This window comes from Camellia sinensis, chromosome 6, assembly GCF_055761805.1.
Source record: "Camellia sinensis isolate YWXY chromosome 6, ASM5576180v1, whole genome shotgun sequence".
NCBI lineage: Eukaryota > Viridiplantae > Streptophyta > Magnoliopsida > Ericales > Theaceae > Camellia > Camellia sinensis.
Window position 1 is genome coordinate 182,657,813 of NC_138966.1, and position 22,701 is coordinate 182,680,513.

The 22,701-nt window shown below is 38.3% G+C and overlaps 1 protein-coding gene and 1 long non-coding RNA gene across 2 annotated transcripts; one reads left to right on the plus strand and one right to left on the minus strand.

Annotated features, from left to right (window-relative positions):
* Positions 1–1,455: 1,455 nt before the first annotated feature.
* Positions 1,456–4,879, minus strand: LOC145792480 (uncharacterized). The gene is made up of 2 exons (XR_014331878.1): positions 4,546–4,879; positions 1,456–1,761 (listed from the first exon to the last, which is right to left on the minus strand). It is a non-coding gene; the product is annotated as an uncharacterized LOC145792480 (long non-coding RNA).
* Positions 4,880–20,284: 15,405 nt separating this feature from the next.
* On the plus strand, positions 20,285–22,439 carry LOC145793881 (uncharacterized). Its single transcript, XM_082876769.1, has 3 exons — positions 20,285–20,925; positions 20,996–22,075; positions 22,193–22,439. Exons 1-3 carry the CDS (start codon positions 20,285–20,287, stop codon positions 22,437–22,439), a joined length of 1,968 nt encoding a protein of 655 aa, XP_082732895.1.
* The last annotated feature ends 262 nt before the right edge of the window (positions 22,440–22,701 follow it).

A 22,701-nucleotide genomic window follows, 5' to 3' on the forward strand; every position in this document is an offset into this window, starting at 1 on the left:
TCAGCTTCATGGGGGTTTGATCCACCAAGGAATTTGTGGGGACGTAGCTTTTCAAATTTTGCTATCATCTCCGATTTGTTTTGATCTTGGTTTCGGGGTGGTATATTGCCTACCCTATCAGCAATTGCGCGTATAATTCGAGCGACATCGCCATCAGGCACTCCATCGCCATTACCGTTGTTATTATTTCTTGTTCGTCCAGCCATTCTGCATGATGGGATTTTCTTGTGATTTATTCACTTATTTATTATCAGTATTATTATTATACTTATGTGCAAGGACAGTTAAAAAAAAGACTTCATTAATTAGATTAGATAAGCTACAATTAGCAAAATACAAATAGAACAAAGGAAAAGATTAAATAACATATTACGGGCAAGAGATAGCCCCTACAATTCGAGTTAACTCCTACACTCACAATTCTAAACTAGGCAATTTTTACATGTGAGCATACAAAACAATCAGTTAGCCTAGCTTATAGTTCCCTTAAGACCCCTTAAAATAGCCAAGGAAAGTCTCTCCACACCAGGGCTTCCGGCTCCCATGTGGCTTGGAACAGTCCCATGAATCGCCATAGCACCCTTACGAAGATAGCAGTTTCGCACACACGATGCCCTAGCAGCAGCACCGGCTCCTCCCGATAGGTCCTCCAGTCTCTGAAGTCCACTGACCCATCTCTCCTCACAATTCTGCTTGGGTCGGGCATGATTTACTGAAGGCTCCAACAGTCAAAAAGGTCGCCCACTCTTTCGGTGAAACCGTCCGGAAAGGGGCCTAGTTGATATACCCAGGGAGTCTCTTGTCTTAGAATCTGGATAGGTCCGATATAGGTGCCCACCCAACTCTCATTTTTCCAAGCACAACCTCCGAGGGGATAAAGTCTGACATATACAAAAGAGCCAATCTGCAACCCGTTTTGCACATCCCAACCCTCAAACGTGGCTCCTATATCTCCAGGGTTCCCCTCGGCATTGCCTTCCATAGACTCATCCTCAGTGTCTGACTCAATCACAATAACCTCCGGGGGGTTGTATATTGGTACAACTTCTTCAGACTCAGGTTCAGGCTCAAGTTCAAGATCAGGTTCAGGGTCAAGCTCAGGCTCAGATTCATAGTCTTTTATAGGCATTTCCACTTCTTCACTTGGGTCAGATTCTATGGATTCATAGTCTTCTATAGGCATCTCCACTTCTTCACTTGGGTCAGATTCTATGTCATAATTTTCCCCCGAATTTTCCTCGTTAGAGTTAATATCTGATGACCCTGGCATCCTACAAATAAAAAGGTTCTAACTTAGTTAGGTCACCGAGAATTACAAATTAACTTAAGGTTTTCTTAATTGTAAAATTAATAAACTACTACCCATGGCCCAAAGGTTCAAACCTAGGCTCTGATACCAAGCTGCGACGCCCCAATTTTTTTTTTGAAACGTCATAAGATTTAAATAACAATAACTTGCTAGATAAAATTTTAACTACTAGTTAGGAACTTTTAAGTTCTTACAAAGCCAAAGTCCAACGACAAAATAAAACTACAAGTTCACACACAACGTCACAATATAGTTTAATCCTAATACAAGGGATAACAGGATTTTATTCTGACAAAATCTTGACTCTAAGTCAGCCAAGGTTCGATATTGGCAGCAGCTCCAATTTCAGCCTCAGTCCCTTCTTCAACATAATCTGGCATGAAACGCCAGGGCAACAAAATATATGCCATGAGTTTTGCAACACAGTAAGAAAACGTAACCAACCTACCATTCTTTTTAAGAGAAAAATAATAATATTCTAAACATGAGATAACAATATAATTATACACAGAAATTACAACCATTAGAATAGTTTCAGTAATTTTAATAAATTAGGTGACACTCGAAATCTCACCAAAGAGATTTAACTTACCAACCACTAAGTATGGCAACGGTTAATTTGAAACCCTCCCTTGGTCAAATATTTAAGTGTTACCAACCGTAACTACCAGAGATGCCCACATCCGGAGTTATATACCCAAGTAGTGGCATCCGTGGTCTCCCCCAAGGAAACGGTCTGCCAGGGGTAAGTAATCCCCCTGTGTGCCACCTGCACATCTACCCTTATTCCAAAACCGAATACCGAAAAGGGGTTAAATAAGTCTCGTGCCATCTTAGAGTTTCGCAACACAATTTATGTGAGAATTCTCAAAACCAGGGCTCACCCTGAACAACCGGTGTTAACCGTCAACTCTTAATTCCGTACAGTCTTTAAACCAAGACTCACCCCGAACAACTGGTATTAACCGTCAATTGTTAATTTTGTATATGCCGTTAATCATTTCAGTTAATTTGGATATTAATCACAAATAATTTCAAATTTTTAATCACAAGTAATGTTATACCAACTCATTAAAATTCTCAATCATAAAATATTGCATGTGTCACACAATACTAAATAAAAGTACAGAATTCAAATAAACAATTTATTTAAACCATGGTATGAAATAATAACTTAGATACAAGAATTAAACCCTAAATACACACATGCACAAATTTTTGATTTACAAAATTAGACTAGCATCATATTAAAGTGGTGATTTTATTCTGTCCAGAAAAATTTTCAGAGTATATATCTTGCAAATAAAATTATAAATACATTACTTATACAACTCTAAAATTCATATCAATCTACAGGATACTCAATAAACATGTTATGGTTATTTTTCAGAAAGCATGTTCCAAAAATAACTTATAAATAATTCTAAACAAATTCCAAGGTTGTTTATGACACAGATTTGTCACATTTCCTTACATTAATTCCATGCTTACATTTATAGATCAAACCCATAATCTAAAAATTTATCATGAAACTAAACTTCTCAAATTTCATCTTTTAGTTAGAAATTACCAGATTTGGCTTAGTATAGAATTTTAAATAAATTTTCAAATACATGGTAAAATCTGTCTCACAGTTTCAGATTTAGTTAGAAATTTGTATAAATTCGTAGAAAGCTCAAAAATTGTTTCCAAAATTTTTTGGATAAACTAGACATCATTATCAACAACTTTGTAGAAGAAATTATCTCGAAATGTTGAGTATAAAATTATCTAAAAAATTCAGGTAACATGATGGCAGATTCAAGACAGATTATTCTCAACACAGTTTCAGATATAGTTAAAAATTTGTATAAATTCGTAGAAAGCTCGAAAATTGTTTCCAAAAATTTCTGGATAAACCAGACATCATTATCAACAACTTTATAGAAGAAATAATCTCGAAATTTTGAGCATAAAAGTATCTAAAAATTCGGGTAACATGCTGGCAGATTCAAGACAGATTATTCTCAACATAGTTCCAGATTTAGTTAAAAATTTGTATAAATTCGTAGAAAACTCGAACATTGTTTCCAAAATTTTTTGGATAAATTACACATCATTATCAACAACTTTGTAGAAGAAATAATCTTGAAATTCACAGTATAAAATTGTCTAAAAATTCAGGCAACATGCTGGCAGATTCAAGATAGATTATTCTCAATACCGTTTCTGATTTAGTTAAAAATTTGTATAAATTCGTAGAAAGCTCAAAAATTGTTTCCAAATATTTTTGGATATACTAGACATCATTATCAACAACTTTGTAGAAGAAATCATCTTGAAATTTTGAGTATAAAAGTATCTAAAAATTCGGGTAACATGCTGGCAGATTCAAGATAGACTATTCTCAACACAGTTCCAGATTTAGTTACAAATTTGTATAAATTCATAGAAAGCTCAAAAATTGTTTCCAAAAATTTCTGGATAAACTAAATATCATTATCAACAACTTTGTAGAAGAAATCATCTCGAAATTGTGAGTATAAAATTATCTAAAAATTCAAGTAACATGCTGGCAGATTCAAGATAGACTATTCTCAACACAGTTCTAGATTTAGTTAAAAATTTGTATAAATTCGTAGAAAGCTCGAAAATTGTTTCCAAAACTTTCTGGATAAACTAGACATCATTATCAACAACTTTTTAGAAGAAATCATCTCGAAATTCTGAGTATAAAATTGTCTAAAAATTCCGGCAACATGCTGGCAGATTCAAGACAGATTATTTTCGACACAGTTTCAGATTTAGTTAAAAATTTGTATAAATTCGTAGAAAGCTCAAAAATTGTTTTTAAAAATTTATAGATAAGCTAAACATCATTATCAACAACTTTGTAGAATGAATCATCTCGAAATTGTGAGTATAAAATTATCTAAAAATTCGGGTAACATGTTGGCAGGTTCAAGACAGACTATTCTCAACACAGTTCCAGATTTTGTTAAAAATTTGTATAAATTCGTAAAAAGCTCGAAAATTGTTTCTAAAAATTTCTGGATAAACTAGAAATCATTATCAACAACTTTGTAGAAGAAATCATCTCGAAATTCTGAGTATAAAATTGTCTAAAAATTCAGACAACATGATGGCAGATTCAAGACAGATTATTCTCAACAAAGTTTAGACAATGTATCATATGTATACAATCTGAAAATTTCAATTATGTAAAAAAAATGAGAGGATTGAGAGGGTCTTCTTACTTAGTTGTAGGGTTGAAATGGAATAATGAAATGGTAGGAAAAATATGCAATCTCAACCTCCTCCTCTTCTTCCACAAGAATTCCCTCTATTTGGATGTATATGGTTTATGCTTTGCCCAGAAAATATGAACTTTCTGTGCATGCTACTAGGTGCATTATATAGATTCTCTCCGTGGCTAGCTCTCTCTGTCTCCCTCTCTCTCATACATTCTTTTCATTAATAAAACCATTCCCTTTCTCCAAGTTCTAAGAATTAGGCTTTCTCTAATTTCTTTGCTCACTTTCTCCAAATTCTATGGCTTTCCCTAAATCCTAAGAAAGCTAATGGTTTATGGTTCCCATATCACCATGCAAATAGCCACGCAATTTTTATTTTTTTTTAACAATAATTATTGAACATTCATAACATTTTTATTCTTAATAGGGCCTTTGTTAGTGATAGAATTGGGTTAATTTTTACACTAATATACAATTCAGATAGACTGTAGATAAAATTAATTAATTAATTAATTTTCTTTAAAGAATAATTAAAAGATGGGTTTTCACAAATTTAGAAAGCATGATGACCATCCTACTAAAACACTTGTTGACATTTAGTCTTCATTTGTCAAAAAATATAGGTACAAAAATATCACAATTAGAGTATTCTCAGTAATCCAGGGTCCGATAATTGGAAAGCGATAATTAGAGTACTTAGGTATCTAAGACATACCCAGAATTATGGCTTACATTATACCAAATATCCAACAATATTCGAGGGGTATAGCGATGCAAATTGAATATCGGATATTAAAGATTGAAAATCCACTAGTGGACATGTCTATACCTTGAGAAGTGCTGCAGTCTCTTGGAAATCTTCCAAGCAGACATGCATAGCAAGGTCGACAATGAAATCTGAGTTTATCGCATTATATAAAACAAGAGAAGAAACCGAATGGCTTCGTAATTTTTAGAAGACATTCCAATATGGCTTAAACCTGTGCCAGCTATATGCATTCACTGTGATAGTGAAGCAGCAATAGGACGGGCACAAAATCATATGTATAACGGTAAGTCTCGACACATTCGTTGAAGACATAATACCATTAGGCATTTTCTCTCACATGGAATAACTTCTATAGAATATGTAAAGTCAAGAGAGAATATTGCAGATCTATTGACTAAAGGGCTAGCCAGAGAGCAAGTGTACCATTTATCGAGGGAAATGGGATTAAAGCCTATCACTTAAAAGTAACCATAATGGAAACCCAACCTAGTTAACTGGGGATCCCAAGATCTAGGTTCAAAGGGACAACCGAATTACGGATGACTTCATGTATCACTAAGGAGGTTCTCTCCTACCCATTTCTATGATAAGAAGAGTGATACCTGCAGCGTTAGTAGGATAAGCTTTACTTTTAATGATTCTTATAGCTTGGACATCCAAGTGGGGTGTGGTAGGATACTCTTAATAAGAAGTCACCTATATAAGTGTGAACTGCGCCGGTTCCATGAGAATTGAGAAGACTAAATTCTCTAGAGCACTCACGAATTACCAGGTGTTGTTCAGGGCTAAAATGAACACAACCATAAGAACCAAACTGTGTCTGCAGATACACTATGTGTAGTCTATTGTCTTGGCTTACACAAATAACTAATACTTCGAGGCATCACGTCCACTGGTTAACCAGTAAGTCTGATAGGCTTTCACTAAAGAAGGTTCAAAGCCAAAAGATACCTATGTCGATGTGGTGTATCTTTTAAACGTACTTTTTCTGTGTCTGCATCTTGTTGCATGTTCGTTATCGTGAATTCCATTCATGTGGGGGATTGTTAGAAAATGTCTTTGGAAAAACCTTATTTTTTGCTAATTTTTAGCATTAATTAAGGTAGGACCCAAGTGTTATTTTTAACGTTTCTAATTGGATTTGTATTTAATGTCGTGTAGTGAAAAACATCGTGTATTTGGTTACTCAAAACCATTTCCAGATTAATGAGAATTCAATGCGTATTTTCAGACTCGTGGATATGGTTTTAGGTGGGTTTCCTACACATTTGTGAAATGTATTTGTCCCACATTTTAAAGGATTAAAGATTTATATGGGTATATAAACTATAGATTGAGATACATGGGATGGGCCCCAAGAGGTACCCAAGTTTGTTAGAAGGGTGAGATTATGGATAAAGTGGGCTAGACCCATTGGACCCAAAACCAAAAACACATGCGCGCATCACCATCCGTCCAGTCAGGCGAGCGGTCTGGACTGGGCTGGGCCTGGGCTTGGTCGCGGGTGCAGGTGCGTGGTGCGAGGTTAGGTTGGGCTTATCCGATCCAATACTTATCTTTCTAGGTAAAAAACATTTGCATTTTATTTATTTATTTTTAATTTTGGTTTCAAAATTCAATATAAATTGGTCCAATTTTAGCCCTTCATCCAAATAGATCCCGAACAAGTCCATACCTATTGAAATTCAAACCAAATAGATCTATTTCTATCCAGATAGGTTTTCTACCTGTTGAATCCAATGGAATAGTTTTTCTACCTATTGAATCTATCTAAACAGGTTTCTATCTGTTGAAACCTGTTCTGAAAAGCCACCAATTTTCTTATAAATAACCTGTTATTCCAACAATTCTTTCAATCCAATTTTTCCCTCAAATTCTCATCTTTTTTTTTCCTTTTCCTTTCCATCTTCCTATTTTCTGCATCTGTTCTACATTTAGGAAAAAAATAAAAAAAGACACAACAGAGTTTTGGTTTGCCAGACTCGATTTTGTAGTGCTACAAATCAAGAGTGTTAGTCGTTGCATCTTGGGAAGCAGACGCTGGTGAATCTCAAAGCATCGGAACGAGGGCAAAATCTACTTTAAGGAGATTGTGTCTAACACAAGCCTCGACTTATAATTTCGGTAAGCAATTAATTCGGAATTTAATTTATATAATTATTTTCTGAATTAATTATTTTTTATTTTGTTATTTATATATTTATTTACACATACACACATTCACTGTGAGCATAACAAACATAACATAAACCTCATCCAAGCAATGGAAGAAAAAACAAAATAGAATGGTCACAGAAAAACAACACAATAATTGCTTCCTTGCATTTGGCAATGTAAAGCTTATCTGATAGACACTAGATATGTATATGTTGTTGGGAATAAACCTCATCTAGGCAATGGAAGCAAAAAAACAAAATAGAATGGTTATAAAAAAAACAACACAAGAATTTTTGTGCTTCGACAAAATGTCTACGACCACGAGTGAGTGAGAAACAATTCACTAATAATACAAAAATTACAATGGTGATAAATACACTAGTTATTGTAATCGTTATCATTATGGACATATGGAAATTTTCCCCCGACAGTTTCATATAACTAAGTCATCTAAAACATTCTTCCGACATAAACTTGAAGTCTTATTGTCTTGCAGAACTTGGTGATTTTTTTTAATTTTTTTTATTTTATTTGTAGATCGATGTAAGATATTTTTACGAGTATATAATATTAAGAAAATTATTTTTTATACCAATTTTTTTTAATTATTCATTGTATTATAAAAAATTGCTTATTACAACGTTACTCTACTTTCAAATCCAACAAGAGTGGAGTATTGCAAATTATCAAATAAGAAATGGATGAAAGTGGTATTTCACCAAGGTTATAGATGCTAATTTGCCTTTTATTTTAAACTATGATGAGATTGTGGTTCATATAAACACATTGTTGTATAAATTAAAGAAAATGCATTCCCATAACAACACTAAACAACAAAAAGCACATTTTCTTTCGTTTTATTGGCCTAAATTCTCAAGTATATTTTGCGTACTAATCCTTGTTGGAACAATCTTCTATGCAAATAAAATAAATAACTTACAGAATTTATTTTTATCGAATCGAATGAAAAATAAAAAATCAAGTCGAGTGTGTGACACTTCGTCCTTAAGACAGATTCGCCCCGCTACGGTGCTTTCGGTTAAATGGCGTCTATCTTCCAGGATACAATGATCTTCACAAATTTGTAGTAGCACTCCAAACAAGTTTGTCCGGCGAACTAGATCCTTGTGTTCTATACTCTCTTTTAATTTCTCTAAAACTAGAATGAAGAATAAATAATGCAAAGAAGAAAAATAGGATAGCAAATGAAATTTTTCAATCAATTTTCGGATGTCGGAAAATGCTGGAATAGTACAGGTATTTATAGACAACCAAAACTGCCGAACAGGTGCAGTTTTTGAATCGAATAGGTAAGGTTTCAAATGAACAGGTGCAAACAACAACTAAACATATAACTGCTGGAAATGAAGATCTGTTCGAACTGTGTGAACCTGTCAAACAGTGCAGTTTCGGAACTATAACTACTGGGTAGTTATGAGCAGTTTTATGCAGTTAACCTGTTAAAAATTCGGACTGAAGTTGGTAAAATATGGACATAAAAAATTAAATTCAAATTTTGAATTAATTTCCCGCAATAATTTTTGGAAAAAATTCAAATGAATTTTGTCCAAAAAATTAGTACAAGAACTGACCCGACCCACAACCCACACCCGCGCCTGGCACGGCACGGCTTGACTGGACGGATGGCGGCGGCAACACGCATGTGTGGTGGTTTGGGCTAAGGTTTCATTTGTCCATAACTCCTCCCTTCTACAAACTTGGGGTGCCCCTTGGGGCCCAACCCAAGGTTGTACACCTAGAACTTATATACACACATAAGTTCTCTTCAAGTTTCAATGTGGGACAAGCGTCACAAAGAAACCCACATTTAAAACTTAAATGTCCAATTCCACGAACCCGAAAACGACGTCAACTTCCCATTCACTCATAAATAGTTTTGACGAATCGTCTTTACTGTATGAATTGGCATGCGGCAAGGAACATGTCACCTTTTCAGACCCACCCTAAAAGACGTTTGGGGCCCACTTAATTTTGGGCTCAAAGTTGGCCCAAAATAAGCCTTATAAACCAAATTTTCCAACAATCCCCACATGAATGGAATTTGACGAAGAGAAAATGTAACAACATGATCTAATTACAGAGAGTACAGAAATTGGAAATATTCTGCAAAGGATAGGTAGCTTTCGGATTTGAACCTTCCCTTGTGAGACACTATCGGATTTACTAGCTAACCAGTGAACATGATGTCTTGAACTGTTCAGCCGTTTGTGTAAACCAAGACAATATAACTCACACAATATATCTCCAGAAATAATTTAGTTCTCACTATTGTGTTCATTTTGGCCCTGAACAACCTAGTCTTTCATGAGTGCTCTAGAGAATTGTAGCCCTTCACATATCTCATAGAGCCGGCCCAGTTCACACTCACATAGGTGATTCTTATGAAGAGTATTCTGCCATACTCCACTAGATTTACCTGGATATAAGAGTTATTAAAATTTTACTTAACCTAAAACGCTGCAGATATCACTATTTCATCATAGAAATGGATAGGAGTTAGACTCCCCAGTGATCTTTCTGAGTCATACACAACTCGGTTGTCCCTTTGAACCTAGATCTTGGGATCTCCAGTCAACTAGGTTGGGTTCCCATTGTGGTAACTCTTATTTAATAGGCTTAAGTCCCATTACCCTCGATGAATTCTCAACTAACTCTCTTACTAACCCTTTGGTTAGTGGATCCACTATGTTGTCTTTAGACTTCACATATTCAATGGAAATAATTCCATTGGAGAGTAGTTGTCTTACGGTGTTATGTTGACGACGAATGTGTCGTGACTTACCGTTATACATATGACTTTGTGCTCTACCTATCGCTGATTGACTATCATAATATATGCACATAGTAGGCACCGATTTTGGCCATATTGGAATATCTTCGAGGAAGTGACGAAGCCATTCTGCTTCTTCCCCTGCTTTGTCTAAAGCTATGAATTCTAATTTCATAGTAGACCTATCAATGCAAGTTTGTTTGGAAGATTTCCAAGATACAGCCGCCCCACGAAGAGTAAAGACATACCCACTGGCAGACTTTGAGTCTCTAGTATCCGATATCCAATTTGCATCACAGTATCCTTCAAGTACTGCTGGATATTTAGTATAATTAAGCCCAATTTTATGAGTAAATCAGAGATATCTTAAAACACTTATAATTGCTTTCTAGTGTTCTACTCCTAGATTACTCGTATATCTACTTAATTTACTTACTGCATAAGCAATATCCGGGCGAGTACAGTTCATCAAGTATATTAAGCTTCCAATAATTTGGGCATACTCTAATTGATTTCATGTATATTCTTAGATAGAAAAAAATTAATATCTATAGGTGTTCTAACAAGATGATCATCATCTTTACTAAATTTGTCAAGTATTTTCTTAATGTAATGAAATTGTGACAAAGCATATCCGTCTGATGTTTTGGTAATTTTTATACCAAGAATTACATCAGCAATGCCCATGTCCTTCATGTCAAAATATTTATTTAACATTTTCTTGGTAGTTTTAATCATGTCATTATTACTACCTATGATGAGCATATCATCTACATAAAGACATACAATGACATAACTTTTGTCTGTGTTTTTAATATAAACATATTTGTCACACTCATTAATTTTAAATCGATTTGACATCATTGCCTTATCAAATTTCTCATTCCATTACTTTGGCGCTTGTTTTAAACCATATAATGATTTAACTAATTTACACACTTTCTCTTCTTTTTTGGAACAGAAAAACCTTCTGATTGTTCCATGTAAATTTCTTCATCTAACTCACCATTTAAGAAAGCGGTTTTCACATCCATTTGATGAATTTCTAGATTATACAAAGACGCAATAGCAATTAACATTCTAATGGATGTTATTCTAGGAACTGGTGAGTATGTGTCAAAGTAATTAAGACCTTCTTTTTGTCTATACCCTTTGACCACAAGTCTTGCCTTGTATTTGTCAATTGATCCATCCGCTTTCATTTTTCTTTTGAAAATCCACTTGTACCCAAGAGGTTTACAACCTGTTGGCAAATCCACCAATTTCCAAGTATGATTTTGCAAGATAGATTCAATTTCACTATTGACAGCTTCTTTCCATAAAGGAGCTTCAGGACTGGACATAGCCTCTTTAAAAGTTAAAGGCTTATTTTCTAACAAATATGTTAGAAAATCTGGACCAAAAGATTTTGAGATTCTAGCACGTTTACTACGCCTAGGTTCCTCTTCCTCATTTTGATCTAACTCTTACTCTTGATCATGTTCTTGATCATTACTAGTACTAGCATCATGAGATCTTTTATTGTTACTAGTCTCTTGTCCAGTCTTATTTGGAAATACATGTTCAAAGAAAGATGCATTCCGAGATTCAATAATAGTATTTACATGCATTTCGGAATGTTCTGATTTATGAATCAAAAACCGATATGCACTACTATTCTTGGCATAACCAATGAAAATGCAATCAATGGTTTTAGAACCTATCTTAGTCTTTTTAAGACTAGGAATAGCCACTTTAGCCAAACACCCTCACACTTTTAAGTATTTGTAGGATGGTACTCTCTCATGCCACAATTCATAAGGTGTTTGATTCACTTTCTTTCGGGATACTTTATTTAAAATATAATTTGCAAAAAGTATTGCTTGCCCTCACAAGTTCTGAGGTAATCCAGAACTTATTAACATGGCATTTATCATTTCTTTTAAAGTCCTATTTTTTCTTTCAGCAATTCTATTTTGTTGAGGTGAGTAAGGAGCAGTGGTTTGATGAATTATTCTATGTTCTTTACAAAACTCACCAAAAGGTGATTCATATTCACCACCTCTATCACTTCTTAGTTTTTTGATTTTCTTACCAAGTTGATTTTCAACTTCATTCTTATATTGAATGAAAGTTTCCAAAACTTCATCATTGGTTCAAATTAAATAAACATAACTATATCTAGTATAGTCATTTATAAAAGTGATAAAATACTTTTTCCCACCTCTTGTTTGAATTGATTTAAAATCACAAATGTCACTATGAATTAATTCAAGTGGTTCTGTACTTCTTTTAATTGAATGAAAAGGAGTTTTGGATAATTTTGCCTCAACATAAATTTCACATTTATGATTTGAATCAATGTCAAATTTAGGTAAACATTCCATATTAATTAATCTACGCAAAGATCCATAATTAACATGTCCAAGTCTACCATGCCATAAATTTGAAAACTCAAGCAAGTAAGAAGAAGATGTATTTTTATTAATAACTGAGGGTACAGTGGTCATTACATTCATCTTGAAAAGGCCATTAGACATGTAACCTTTTCCTATACACATCCCATTTTTAGTAAGTACAAATTTATCACTCTTAAACACTAGCCTAAACCCATTCTTACTCAACAAAGATCCGGAAATAAGATTCTTGCGAATGTCTGGTACATGCAGCACATTGTTGAGAGTGTGTTCCTTTCTAGATGTCATCTTGAGAACAATCTTCCCTTGTCCATCAACTTTGGAAGTTGAGAAGTTGCCCATAAAAAGTTGTTCACCATTGTCCACTGTAGAATAAGATGTGAACATCTTTTTGTCAGCACAGATATAGCGAGTAGCACCAGTGTCCACCCACTATTCTTTAGGATTTCCGGCAAGATTTTCCTCGGAAACAACTGTAGAAAGATTAATGTCATCTATACCATTGGAAATATTGTCCACTTCGGTCATATGGGCTTAAGTAGGCTTCTTGCTTGTTCTTCTTTTGGTTTTGCCTTTGATACGGCAATCTTTAGCCCGGTGTCCCTCTTTGTCATAGATGTAACATTTGCCATTAAACTTGTACTTTTTATTTTCCCTCCCTTTAGAGCCTTGTGATGAACTTTCTTCAAAAGACTTCCATTTCTTGGTTTTTGAGTATGTTCCACCACATTTGCCTTACACTCCATAGAATGCTTACCAGCTCGCTTTTCAGAATTGCAGTTGTCCTCTTTAATCCTCAAACACACAACTAATTCTTCCAAAGACATTTCTTTGCACTTGTGTTTGAGGTAGTTCTTGAATTCTTTACAGCCTTGTGGTAATTTCTGAATTAAGGTTGCAACTTGGAAGGACTCACTAAGAGACATGCCCTCTGCGTGAATGTCATGTAGAATGAGTTAGAGATCTTGAACTTGGCTGATCACAGTCTTAGAATCAACCATTAAAAAGTCCAGGAATTTGCCAACCACAAATTTCTTTGAGCCAGTATCTTCCGTTTTGTACTTTTTCTTCAAAAACTCCCAAAGTTCCTTTGCTGTCTTGATAGGACTGTAGACATTGTATAATGTGTTGTCAAGTCCGTTCAAGATGTAGTTTCAGCAAAGAAAATCAGCATGTTTCCAAGCATCAACCACAGCAACCACTTGTTGGTCAGTTTCATCCTTTTCCAAAATAAGAGCATCCTTACGGAGAAAACAAGCCAGGTTCAGAGTTGTAAGATAGGACAACATTTTCTGTTGCCATCTTTTAAAATCAGTTCTAGAGAACTTCTCTGGCTTCTCACCGTAATTTACTAGTACCGTCACAACAGGAGAGGGGGTTGGCGCAATTGCAGCCACCACACTAGTACTTGTTTGGACATTTGTTTCAGTAGCCGTGAATTCTAAATTATAAAACAAAATTATAATTAGAATTTATACTACACAGAAAATTAATCCAAATTCATAGAATTAGATTCTGTAAGCAGGGAAAGAAGAAGAAATTAAAGAAAACAACAAAAATAAAATTTACAAGGTTTAATATCAGAGAAAGGTGTTGGTTCTCATTCAGAGGTCTCACTCTAACTCTGCCTTTCAATTGACTAGAATGACTAATTTATAAGCAAGAATATGACTGTGAAGCTGGTGATTGGAAAGGAGCATGATGAGGCACATGGGTGCTGTCTGCTGTTTTCGGCTGATTGACTAAAGCTGATTGCTGCTTTTGACTATGGTTGAGCTGTCTTGATTGATGAATAGTGAACAGTAAAGTTGACTTTTTACTATTCATGACTTTCGGTAGCATGTGACTGGGGGGAATCAATATATATACAAAATGGCATCTTTTCTCAAAACAGAGTAGTGAGTGAAGCTATTTTAGATATATATAGAATCCAATGTCGACTTACTGACTGTATTAAGCAATGGGTCCTGAGCATCTTGGAACTAGGACCCATAGGGATCATAGCTGGTTGACTGTTCAGTTGAATTGAATGAGCTGGATGAGCTGGACTTTTTAGCCGATTTAGGAGGTTTATCATCAGAGGATTCATCCTTCAATTGGGCCTGGGCTTGATCCATCAAGAGATGGGCCATTTGGAGCAATTGATCACTAGATGATCCAAGTTTAACCTTGGGCTTGGGCTGTGACTGGGCTGACTTGGATGAAGCAGGCTTTGACTTGGATTTGGATGACTTGGGCTTGAAAGAACTGGATGGTGGATCATTAGGGCTTCCAAGATTGACTAGAGAAAGTTGGCTTCCTGGAGTGACTAAAGCAGTTGGGTTCTGCTGAGCTTTAACCATTGCAAGAGTTGGAGCATGAACATTGACGGGGAACTCAAGTTGAACTTGTTCAATGATGCAGGGAACTTTGAAGTTATCCCACCATTTAACAAAATGTTGCCAGATGACTATGTTGTGATTATCAATGCCATATTGCCATTTAAATATCCAAAAAACTTTGTATTTGGACATAAAAATGAGCAACCATGGAAATTGCTATTGATGTTGACTGTGTTTGTAAACAGTAGAGAAATAATTGACTTGTTCCATAAGATCTGGTGAAATGATCTCAGGTATGGCACCATGAAGAGACCACCATCTGAGGAACTAGGTAGGAATAGTTGACTTGAATTGGTGATCAGACTGGAAAAACCGAGAGTGACTGTATAACTCATTGTGATACAGAAGAACCTTAAACCATGCATCCATATAGTCATAATAACTATATTGGATGGAGTGACCAGGTAAATCTCGAAGGAGAAAAGGGGTTCCCCATTCATCGAGAGATACTATATTGTGAATGTGAAGTGAGTGATAAACAATTTTACTAGGACAAACTTTATCACAAATTGGTTTAATAAGAATTGACTGGTGGTGAAACAGGATATCCTTATAAAAGGAAATAGTCTTATCAGGATGGAGCGGAACAAAATGCCCCAGAATTTGCTTGCCACAAGCTCAACATCAACCCTTCTGCTCAGCCTGTTGTACAAAAAAGCCGGAGATCCTCAGTTGAGCACACTGAAGCAGTAATTGCCGAAGTCGAAAAACTCCTGGCATCGGGAGCGATCAGAGAAGTTCAATACCCACAATGGTTGTCCAACACAGTCGTAGTCAAAAAGAAAAACGGAAAATGAAGAGTTTGCGTTGACTTCACTTGCTTAAACAAAGCCTGCCTGTAGACACCCCATTTTTGATCGACCTTAAGACTCAGACGTCACCAGTTGAGCACTCGGTGATATTGCATATTGTGCTCGTTCAGAAGTTTCAGAGTCCCGGCTGCATCTTGCCTCTAGACTTCCGGACTCTTTCGTGCCTTGCCTCGGTTTGCAAACCAGGCTCTGTTTTCTCTGTTTTCTCTTCCTGAAGGGAGGGAGAGGTCTCGTAGATCATCTCTCAGTGGCCGTAGGCTACGTTTCGTGATCATAGGCCATTTTTCCCATTTGGAGTCCGGTTTCCGATTTTTCGGAGCTGACGGCTGTGTGCCTCGATTCGGGACCGCTTAACCACCTCTGTTTGCTCCGATTTTTGGCATACATCTTATTTCCTCCCTTTTGGGAGACACTGTGGCCCGAGAGACCAACTTCGTGGTCGAATGCCACCTCCGGTGCTTAACAGCCCATTTTCAGGACCCCAGGCTGCGCGTTTCGGTCCCTGAACCTCCGTTTTGCATCCGTTTTGGTTCATTTTTGGTGGAGACCTTATTTTTATGGTTAGGAAGCTTGTGGGAGGGTGGGAGGCCAGCAATTGTTCTAAAAAGCCAGCTTTATTTCTTCATCGCTCTCCGACGCCCGTTTTCCTCACTTAAAAGCCAATGTTGACCACCCCGGGGCTACTTTCTTGAACCCTAAACCCCATTTTTGTGTTGTACACACCTGGGAGGCCACCAATATTTGGTGGCCGACCAGTAATTGTGCCTGACCCTTTTGACCCCCTCTAAAAAATGATCTTTTCTCTCTCCTGGTTCACTTTTTCTGGGTTTCAATCACATAGTTGTGTTGTGCAGACATGGGAGGCCACCAATATGAGGTGGCCGACCAGTAATTGTCATTGCCCCTTTTGACCCTTGGTCAGCCGGCCAGGGGAGGTGGCCGGCCGGCCACCTGAACCCTCAAAACCTGGCCGGCCATGACCCCCTCACCTGGTTACTTACAGATATGCCTTCTTTTTCCCCCCAGATCCTGTATCTGAAGAGGAGTCTTTTGGGGGGAAAACTTGAATTTGATTTCCCCCCCCCCCTTTCCTCCATTCCTTTTCCTATATAACTAGCACCCCCAACTGCATTTTACAAGGTTACATAATTTTGTTTGGAGCTCTTGCATTAAATCTCCCTCTCTCTCTATTCGAACCCTCCAAACACCCTTAATCCTACACCTCATAGCACAAGGCCTCCATCCTCCATTCCAGAAACTTGAGGCTTCTTTCCAGAGGTGAAGAGCTCCCAAAATTGGTCCAAGAGCTGCTGGTCCATTGGTCTACAAGGGTGAGTCCCATTTTCCCTCTTTTGTGCCTTATCTTGCTTTATATCTAAGCCATACTTGCTAGCATTTTTGGGCTCCGACACAAACTGTAAATAGTCATATTTTGAGCCTCTTTTCATGTTTGATCAAGGACCTCCTGCTGTTTGAGGTCCCTTACTACCGCTTGCTTCTTTATCTCTCTTTTAGGCCTATTTGTGAGCTATTTTGGACTTTTCCATAAACTGTAAAATAGATTTTTTTGAGCCCCTCTTCAACATTGTTGAAGGGCTCTCCTCTGTTTGAGGCCTCCCTGCTATCACTTGCTTCCTTATCTCTCTTCTAGGCCAATTTTTGCATAGTATTTTAGGCCTATTTGTGAGCTGTTTTGGACCTTTCCATAAACTATGAAATATCTTTTTTTGAGCCCCTCTTCAACATTGTTGAAGGGCTCTCCTCTGTTTGAGAACAGAAGCTGCCACTTGTCTCTTTACCCCTCTTTTAGGCCTTTTCTTGCATGATAGTTTGGCCTTATTTTGATTATTTTCGTGGCTTGATGTAAACTGTAAAGTACCCTTTTTTGAGCCCCTCTTCAACTTTGTTGAAGGGCTCTTTGCCATTCGGGGCCAGCTGCTGTCCCTTTGTGTTTAATCTCTCTTTTAGGGCCATCTTTGCATGATAGATTAGCCCTATTTGTGTTCATTTTTGAGACTTGTTATAAACTGGAAATATGCATGTTTTGGGACTTTCTTGCATCTGTCTTCATGCTTCATGATCAAATAATGCATGCTTTGTATAGCTGTAAGTCATTCCATGTGCTTAGTTTCGAGTTTCGGGGTTCATTCCATGCATCGGGTGCCATGTTTCCATGTTTCGGGGCTGTTTTGTATCATATTTCAGCATTGAAATTCGCATGTTTTCATGCCATATTCCATGCCTTGCCATGCCTTGTTAGAGTTGCATGCTATGCCTTAGGTTCGGTCCTCGGTTTGCGTGCATACGTGCACGCGTTTCGAGAGTCTCATTTTCATCTAATGACTACTGATGTGAGTGTGGCTGAGGTCCGCTCATGTTAGTGTAAGTCCATTATGCATTGCGTATGCCATTTCATTTCATAGCATTGCGTATGCTAGGTTGTATGTTAGAGCATTGTGTATGCCTTGTTACATCGCGCATTGTGTATGCCATTTCATAGCATTGTGTATGCTAGGTTGCATATTAGAATTGCATTCATGCATGTCATGCATATTGCGTTGTGTTTGGGATAGGAGTTAGCCTGAGCACGGGAAACGAGGGACGTTTCGTACTTCGAGTGACGGAACGTGTCTCAATTCCCAGTCACCGACACTCCGGATTATCCATGATGGAGTCTCGGTCTTGTTGTGTTTATGTGTGCATTCATTTCATATTAAGTCATGCAAATCGACTCCTCAGCCATCATGCATCGATATGCGTGATTGGTGGCACGAAGATCGAAGACTACACTCCCTGAAGAGTAGTCAAGCATACATATGTGAAAATACATTGCCATGCCCCTTTCCTGCTCTCTGTTACAGCAAATCAGAAATTAGCAGCTTTCAAAAGCCTTGCACAGCATTCCGGCATCAATTGCAAACAGAGGCTAATTGGGGCATCGCGATGGATTTCCGTGCCAAGCAACCCGAACATGCATCATTCATCATCCAGAGCAGAGTCGAGGCAGTCCCTAGCTTGCATGCTACTTTACTACTTTCCTAGTTTAATTTGTTAATTAATTAGGATTTTGTATTTATTCGGACTGTATTGCTCATTTGGGACTGTATATTATTTATTCGGACCCTCCGAGCGAGGGCACAACTGTAATAAGTGTGCATGTGTGTGATGTATGTCTTCCAACCCCACGTCTTTCTCCCTTTTATCTACCCGCTTATGATGGTCAGATTAGGGCATATTTCAATTAGCATACAGTATGAAAGCATGTTTGCATTCATTTCATCTGTCTTGCATGCACCGGGCTCGGCGCATCATACTAACTGCATTGTATTTTCAATTCCAAGTTGAATACATGTTAGCTGTAGCATTTCATATGCCATGTCTAGAATAGCCGAGCCTGCTATATTCGCACTTTTGCATGTGTTACATTAGGCATTTCTGTATAATTAGGATCATGCATGGATTTCTAATTAGCTTCTGTTTTGGCTTGGAGTACTCGGTAAGTTTTATGCTTTAGCATCCTTGCATGCGTGCGAGTGACTGCCATGATAGCATGCTTACCATGAGACTAATTGCTTATGTGATATATCTGCCTGAATGCCTGTGGGTGAAGGTTGGGTTATTTGGATTGGAACAATTCGTTGACTATGAGTTTTTCTTAAGCCCACTAGATAGTGGCAAAATCATGTTTTTCTAAGCCCACCCGAGGGTGGCAAATCCACGTCTTAGCCTACTTGCGGGTAGCACCATCAAACCATTTTCAAAATAAACAAACATGAAACGTTTTGTTCTAATTCAGGTGACCCAGTCTATACTTGTATGCTGTGCGCATCACATAGTAAATCTAGGCTAATAACCGGAATAAGAACGCATAATGTTTTCAAAAATAGATATCATGGTTAGTAGAGGCCGATCTTTGATTGGGCGAGCGGGGGTGCTCACGAAGTGACCTTCCCCAATCGTACCCAAGTTCCCTAGCCGAGGCAACTTTGGTGATGACGGACACGTGGCCTTAGGCAACGAGTCAAGGTTTCCTAAATTTCCCCAAAATAAAACATTTAGGTGGCGACTCTGTATCTGGCAAAGCAGTCCATGTTTGGCACTTCTTTCAAAATCTGTTTTCTCAAAACGATTTGCCAGATTTGGACTCTTCGGTTCAGATTTAGAACTGTGACAATTTGAGAGTCCGAACTGTAGTGACCCCAATAAGAACAGAACCGGGGGGGACCTCGTCCTCCCGGGGCGTTCGGGGACGTCTACACTGCCCTAAAGATAGCTTTCTGCTGCCTCGCATCGATCAACTGGTAGACTCAACAGCAGGGCATGAGCGCATGAGCTTTCTGGACGCTTATAGTGGCTATCACCAGATACCACTGTTCGATTTGAATAAAGAAAAGACAGCATTTATCACTCCGAGGAGAACTTATTGCTACAAAGTAATGTCGTTTGGCCTCAAGAATGTTGGGGCAACCTACCAGCGAATGATCACTTGGATGTTCAAGGACCAACTTGGGAAAACCATGGAAACTTATATAGACGATACGGTAGTAAAAAGCAAGCTCGCTATAAACCACCTTGCAGACTTGAGAGAAGTTTTTGGCATCCTGAAAAACCATCAACTTCGCCTCAATGCCTCGAAATGCACTTTCGGGGTAGGAACATGGAAGTTCTTGGGATACATGGTCACTCACAAAGGAATCGAGGTGAATCCGGATCAAATCCAAGCAATACAAGGTCTTGAAGTACCAACAAAGGCTAAAGAGCTGCAGAAACTGGCCGGAATGGCGGCCGCCCTGAATCGATTCATCAGCAAATCTTCAGATCGGATGAAACCCTTCTTCCAGCTATTGAGGAAAAGGGTAGCGTTTGAAATGAGTTCCAAGTGCACCGAAACACTGCAAAACCTCAAAAGATACCTCAGCACACCACCTCTTCTGTCCACTCCAGAACTAGGAGAGGAGCTGTACTTATATCTAGCAGTCTCAGATCATGATGTAAGCGCAGTATTAATTCGAGAAGTTAACAAGGAACAAAGGGCAGTATACTATGTTAGCAAGACTTTACCAGATGTCGAGACACGGTATCTACCCTAGGAAAAGTTAGCTTACACGCTGCTTATCACCTCAAGAAAGTTACAACACTACTTCCAGGGGCATACCATCAACGTCCTCACTGAATTCCCTCTTAGATCTATATTCAGCCGAGCTGATTTCTCTGGCTGAACAGCAAAATGGGCGGGTAGAACTTGGTGAGTTTGACATTCGGTATCAACCCAGGACAGCAATCAAGGCCCAGGTCTTAGCAGATTTCGTCGCAGAATTTGCTTCCACCCATAGTACCGAGCCAGGGAATCCCAGTTCGGCACAAGTGCCACGCACCACCGAACAGGGAAAGCCCTGCACTTCAGAAGCATGGAAACTCTTTATTGGAAACATCTGGCAGCTTTATGTTGACGAGTCATCCAATAACCGAGGCTCGGGGGCAGGAGTAGTGCTTATCTCACTAGAAGGATTTATCTGGAAACAGACTCTCAGGCTCAATTGGAAGGCTTCAAACAACGAGGCAGAATATGAAGCGTTATTGGCTGGCTTACGTAGTGCCGAACACTTCAGTTCAGAACAGCTTCTTGTTTTCAGCGATTCACAACTAGTGGTAAACCAGCTTTCTGGGGTCTATGAAACTCGAGATGAAAGAATGGCTATGTACGCAGGCAAAGCCAAAGACCTACTCAAAAAGTTTCAATCCATACGAGTGGAACGAATTAGTCGGGACAAAAATAGCCATGCTGATGCTCTGTCTTGCCTCGGCTCATTAGTGGATACCAAAGATGCTAGAAAAGTTTGGGTTGAGTTCGTGCCAGAACCAAACATTGCATCTCCAGTCCTCTGTAGCAACCTAGAGCTGAGTTGGATGGATCCGATACTTGCTTTTCTAAAATCTGGAACTCTCCCCAAAGATAAAAAGGAAGCCAACAAAGTCAGACACAGGTCAACTCGGTTTTGGATCTCACCATCTGGGAAGCTGTACAGACGCTCCTATCTTGGCCCTTATCTTCTATGCGTGCATCCAAATCTGGTCGAGAATGTTCTCTATGAAATTCACAATGGGATTTATGGATGCCACGTTGGTGGAAGGTCACTGGCGTACCGAGCCCTCACTCACGGGTACTGGTGGCCACAGATGCAACAAGATGCGCAGCAGTACGTACAGAAGTGTCATAAATGTCAGAGGTTTGCTCCACTCATTCATCAGCCAGCCAAAACTCTCATCCCACTCACCAGCCCATGGCCCTTTGCCCAATGAGGTCTGGATATTGTCGGACCATTGGCACGAGGCACTGGGAACAGGCGATTCTTCATTGCTGCAACCGACTATTTCACTAAGTGGGTTGAAGTCGAAGCACTAGCAAGTATCAAAGAAGCGGACACAAAGCGGTTTGTCATGAGAAACATGGTGGTGCGTTTCGGCATCCCGCAGATACTGATTGCGGATAACGGAACACAGTTCGATGGAGAGATCTTCAAAAAGTTTTGTGCTGACCTTAGGATCGAGTATCGGAATTTTTCTCCAGGGTACCCACAAAGTAATGGATAGGCAGAAGCGTCAAACAAAACCATCATCAACGGAGTAAAGAAACGGCTTAAGCATGCGAAAGGAAAATGGGTGGAAGAGTTACCCCACGTACTATGGGCATACCGAACCACAGCATGACGCTCAACGGGGGAAACACCTTACTTCCTAACTTATGGAATGGAGGCCATCATCCCACTTGAAGTAGGTCTCCCAACCCTTCGGTCTGAATTGTTTGAAAGCACCAGTAATGAGGAAGCTATTGCACAAGCACTGGATATGGCAG

Bases quoted from the DNA above. Each gene is read 5' to 3' on its own strand.
- LOC145793881 (XM_082876769.1), top strand. From the start codon at position 20,285: ATGTCGTTTGGCCTCAAGAATGTTGGGGCAACCTACCAGCGAATGATC. The intron at 20,926-20,995 runs GTATCTACCCTA...CACTACTTCCAG, and splicing joins TTACCAGATGTCGAGACACG to GGGCATACCATCAACGTCCT. The intron at 22,076-22,192 runs GTTTGCTCCACT...CACTGGGAACAG, and splicing joins AAGTGTCATAAATGTCAGAG to GCGATTCTTCATTGCTGCAA.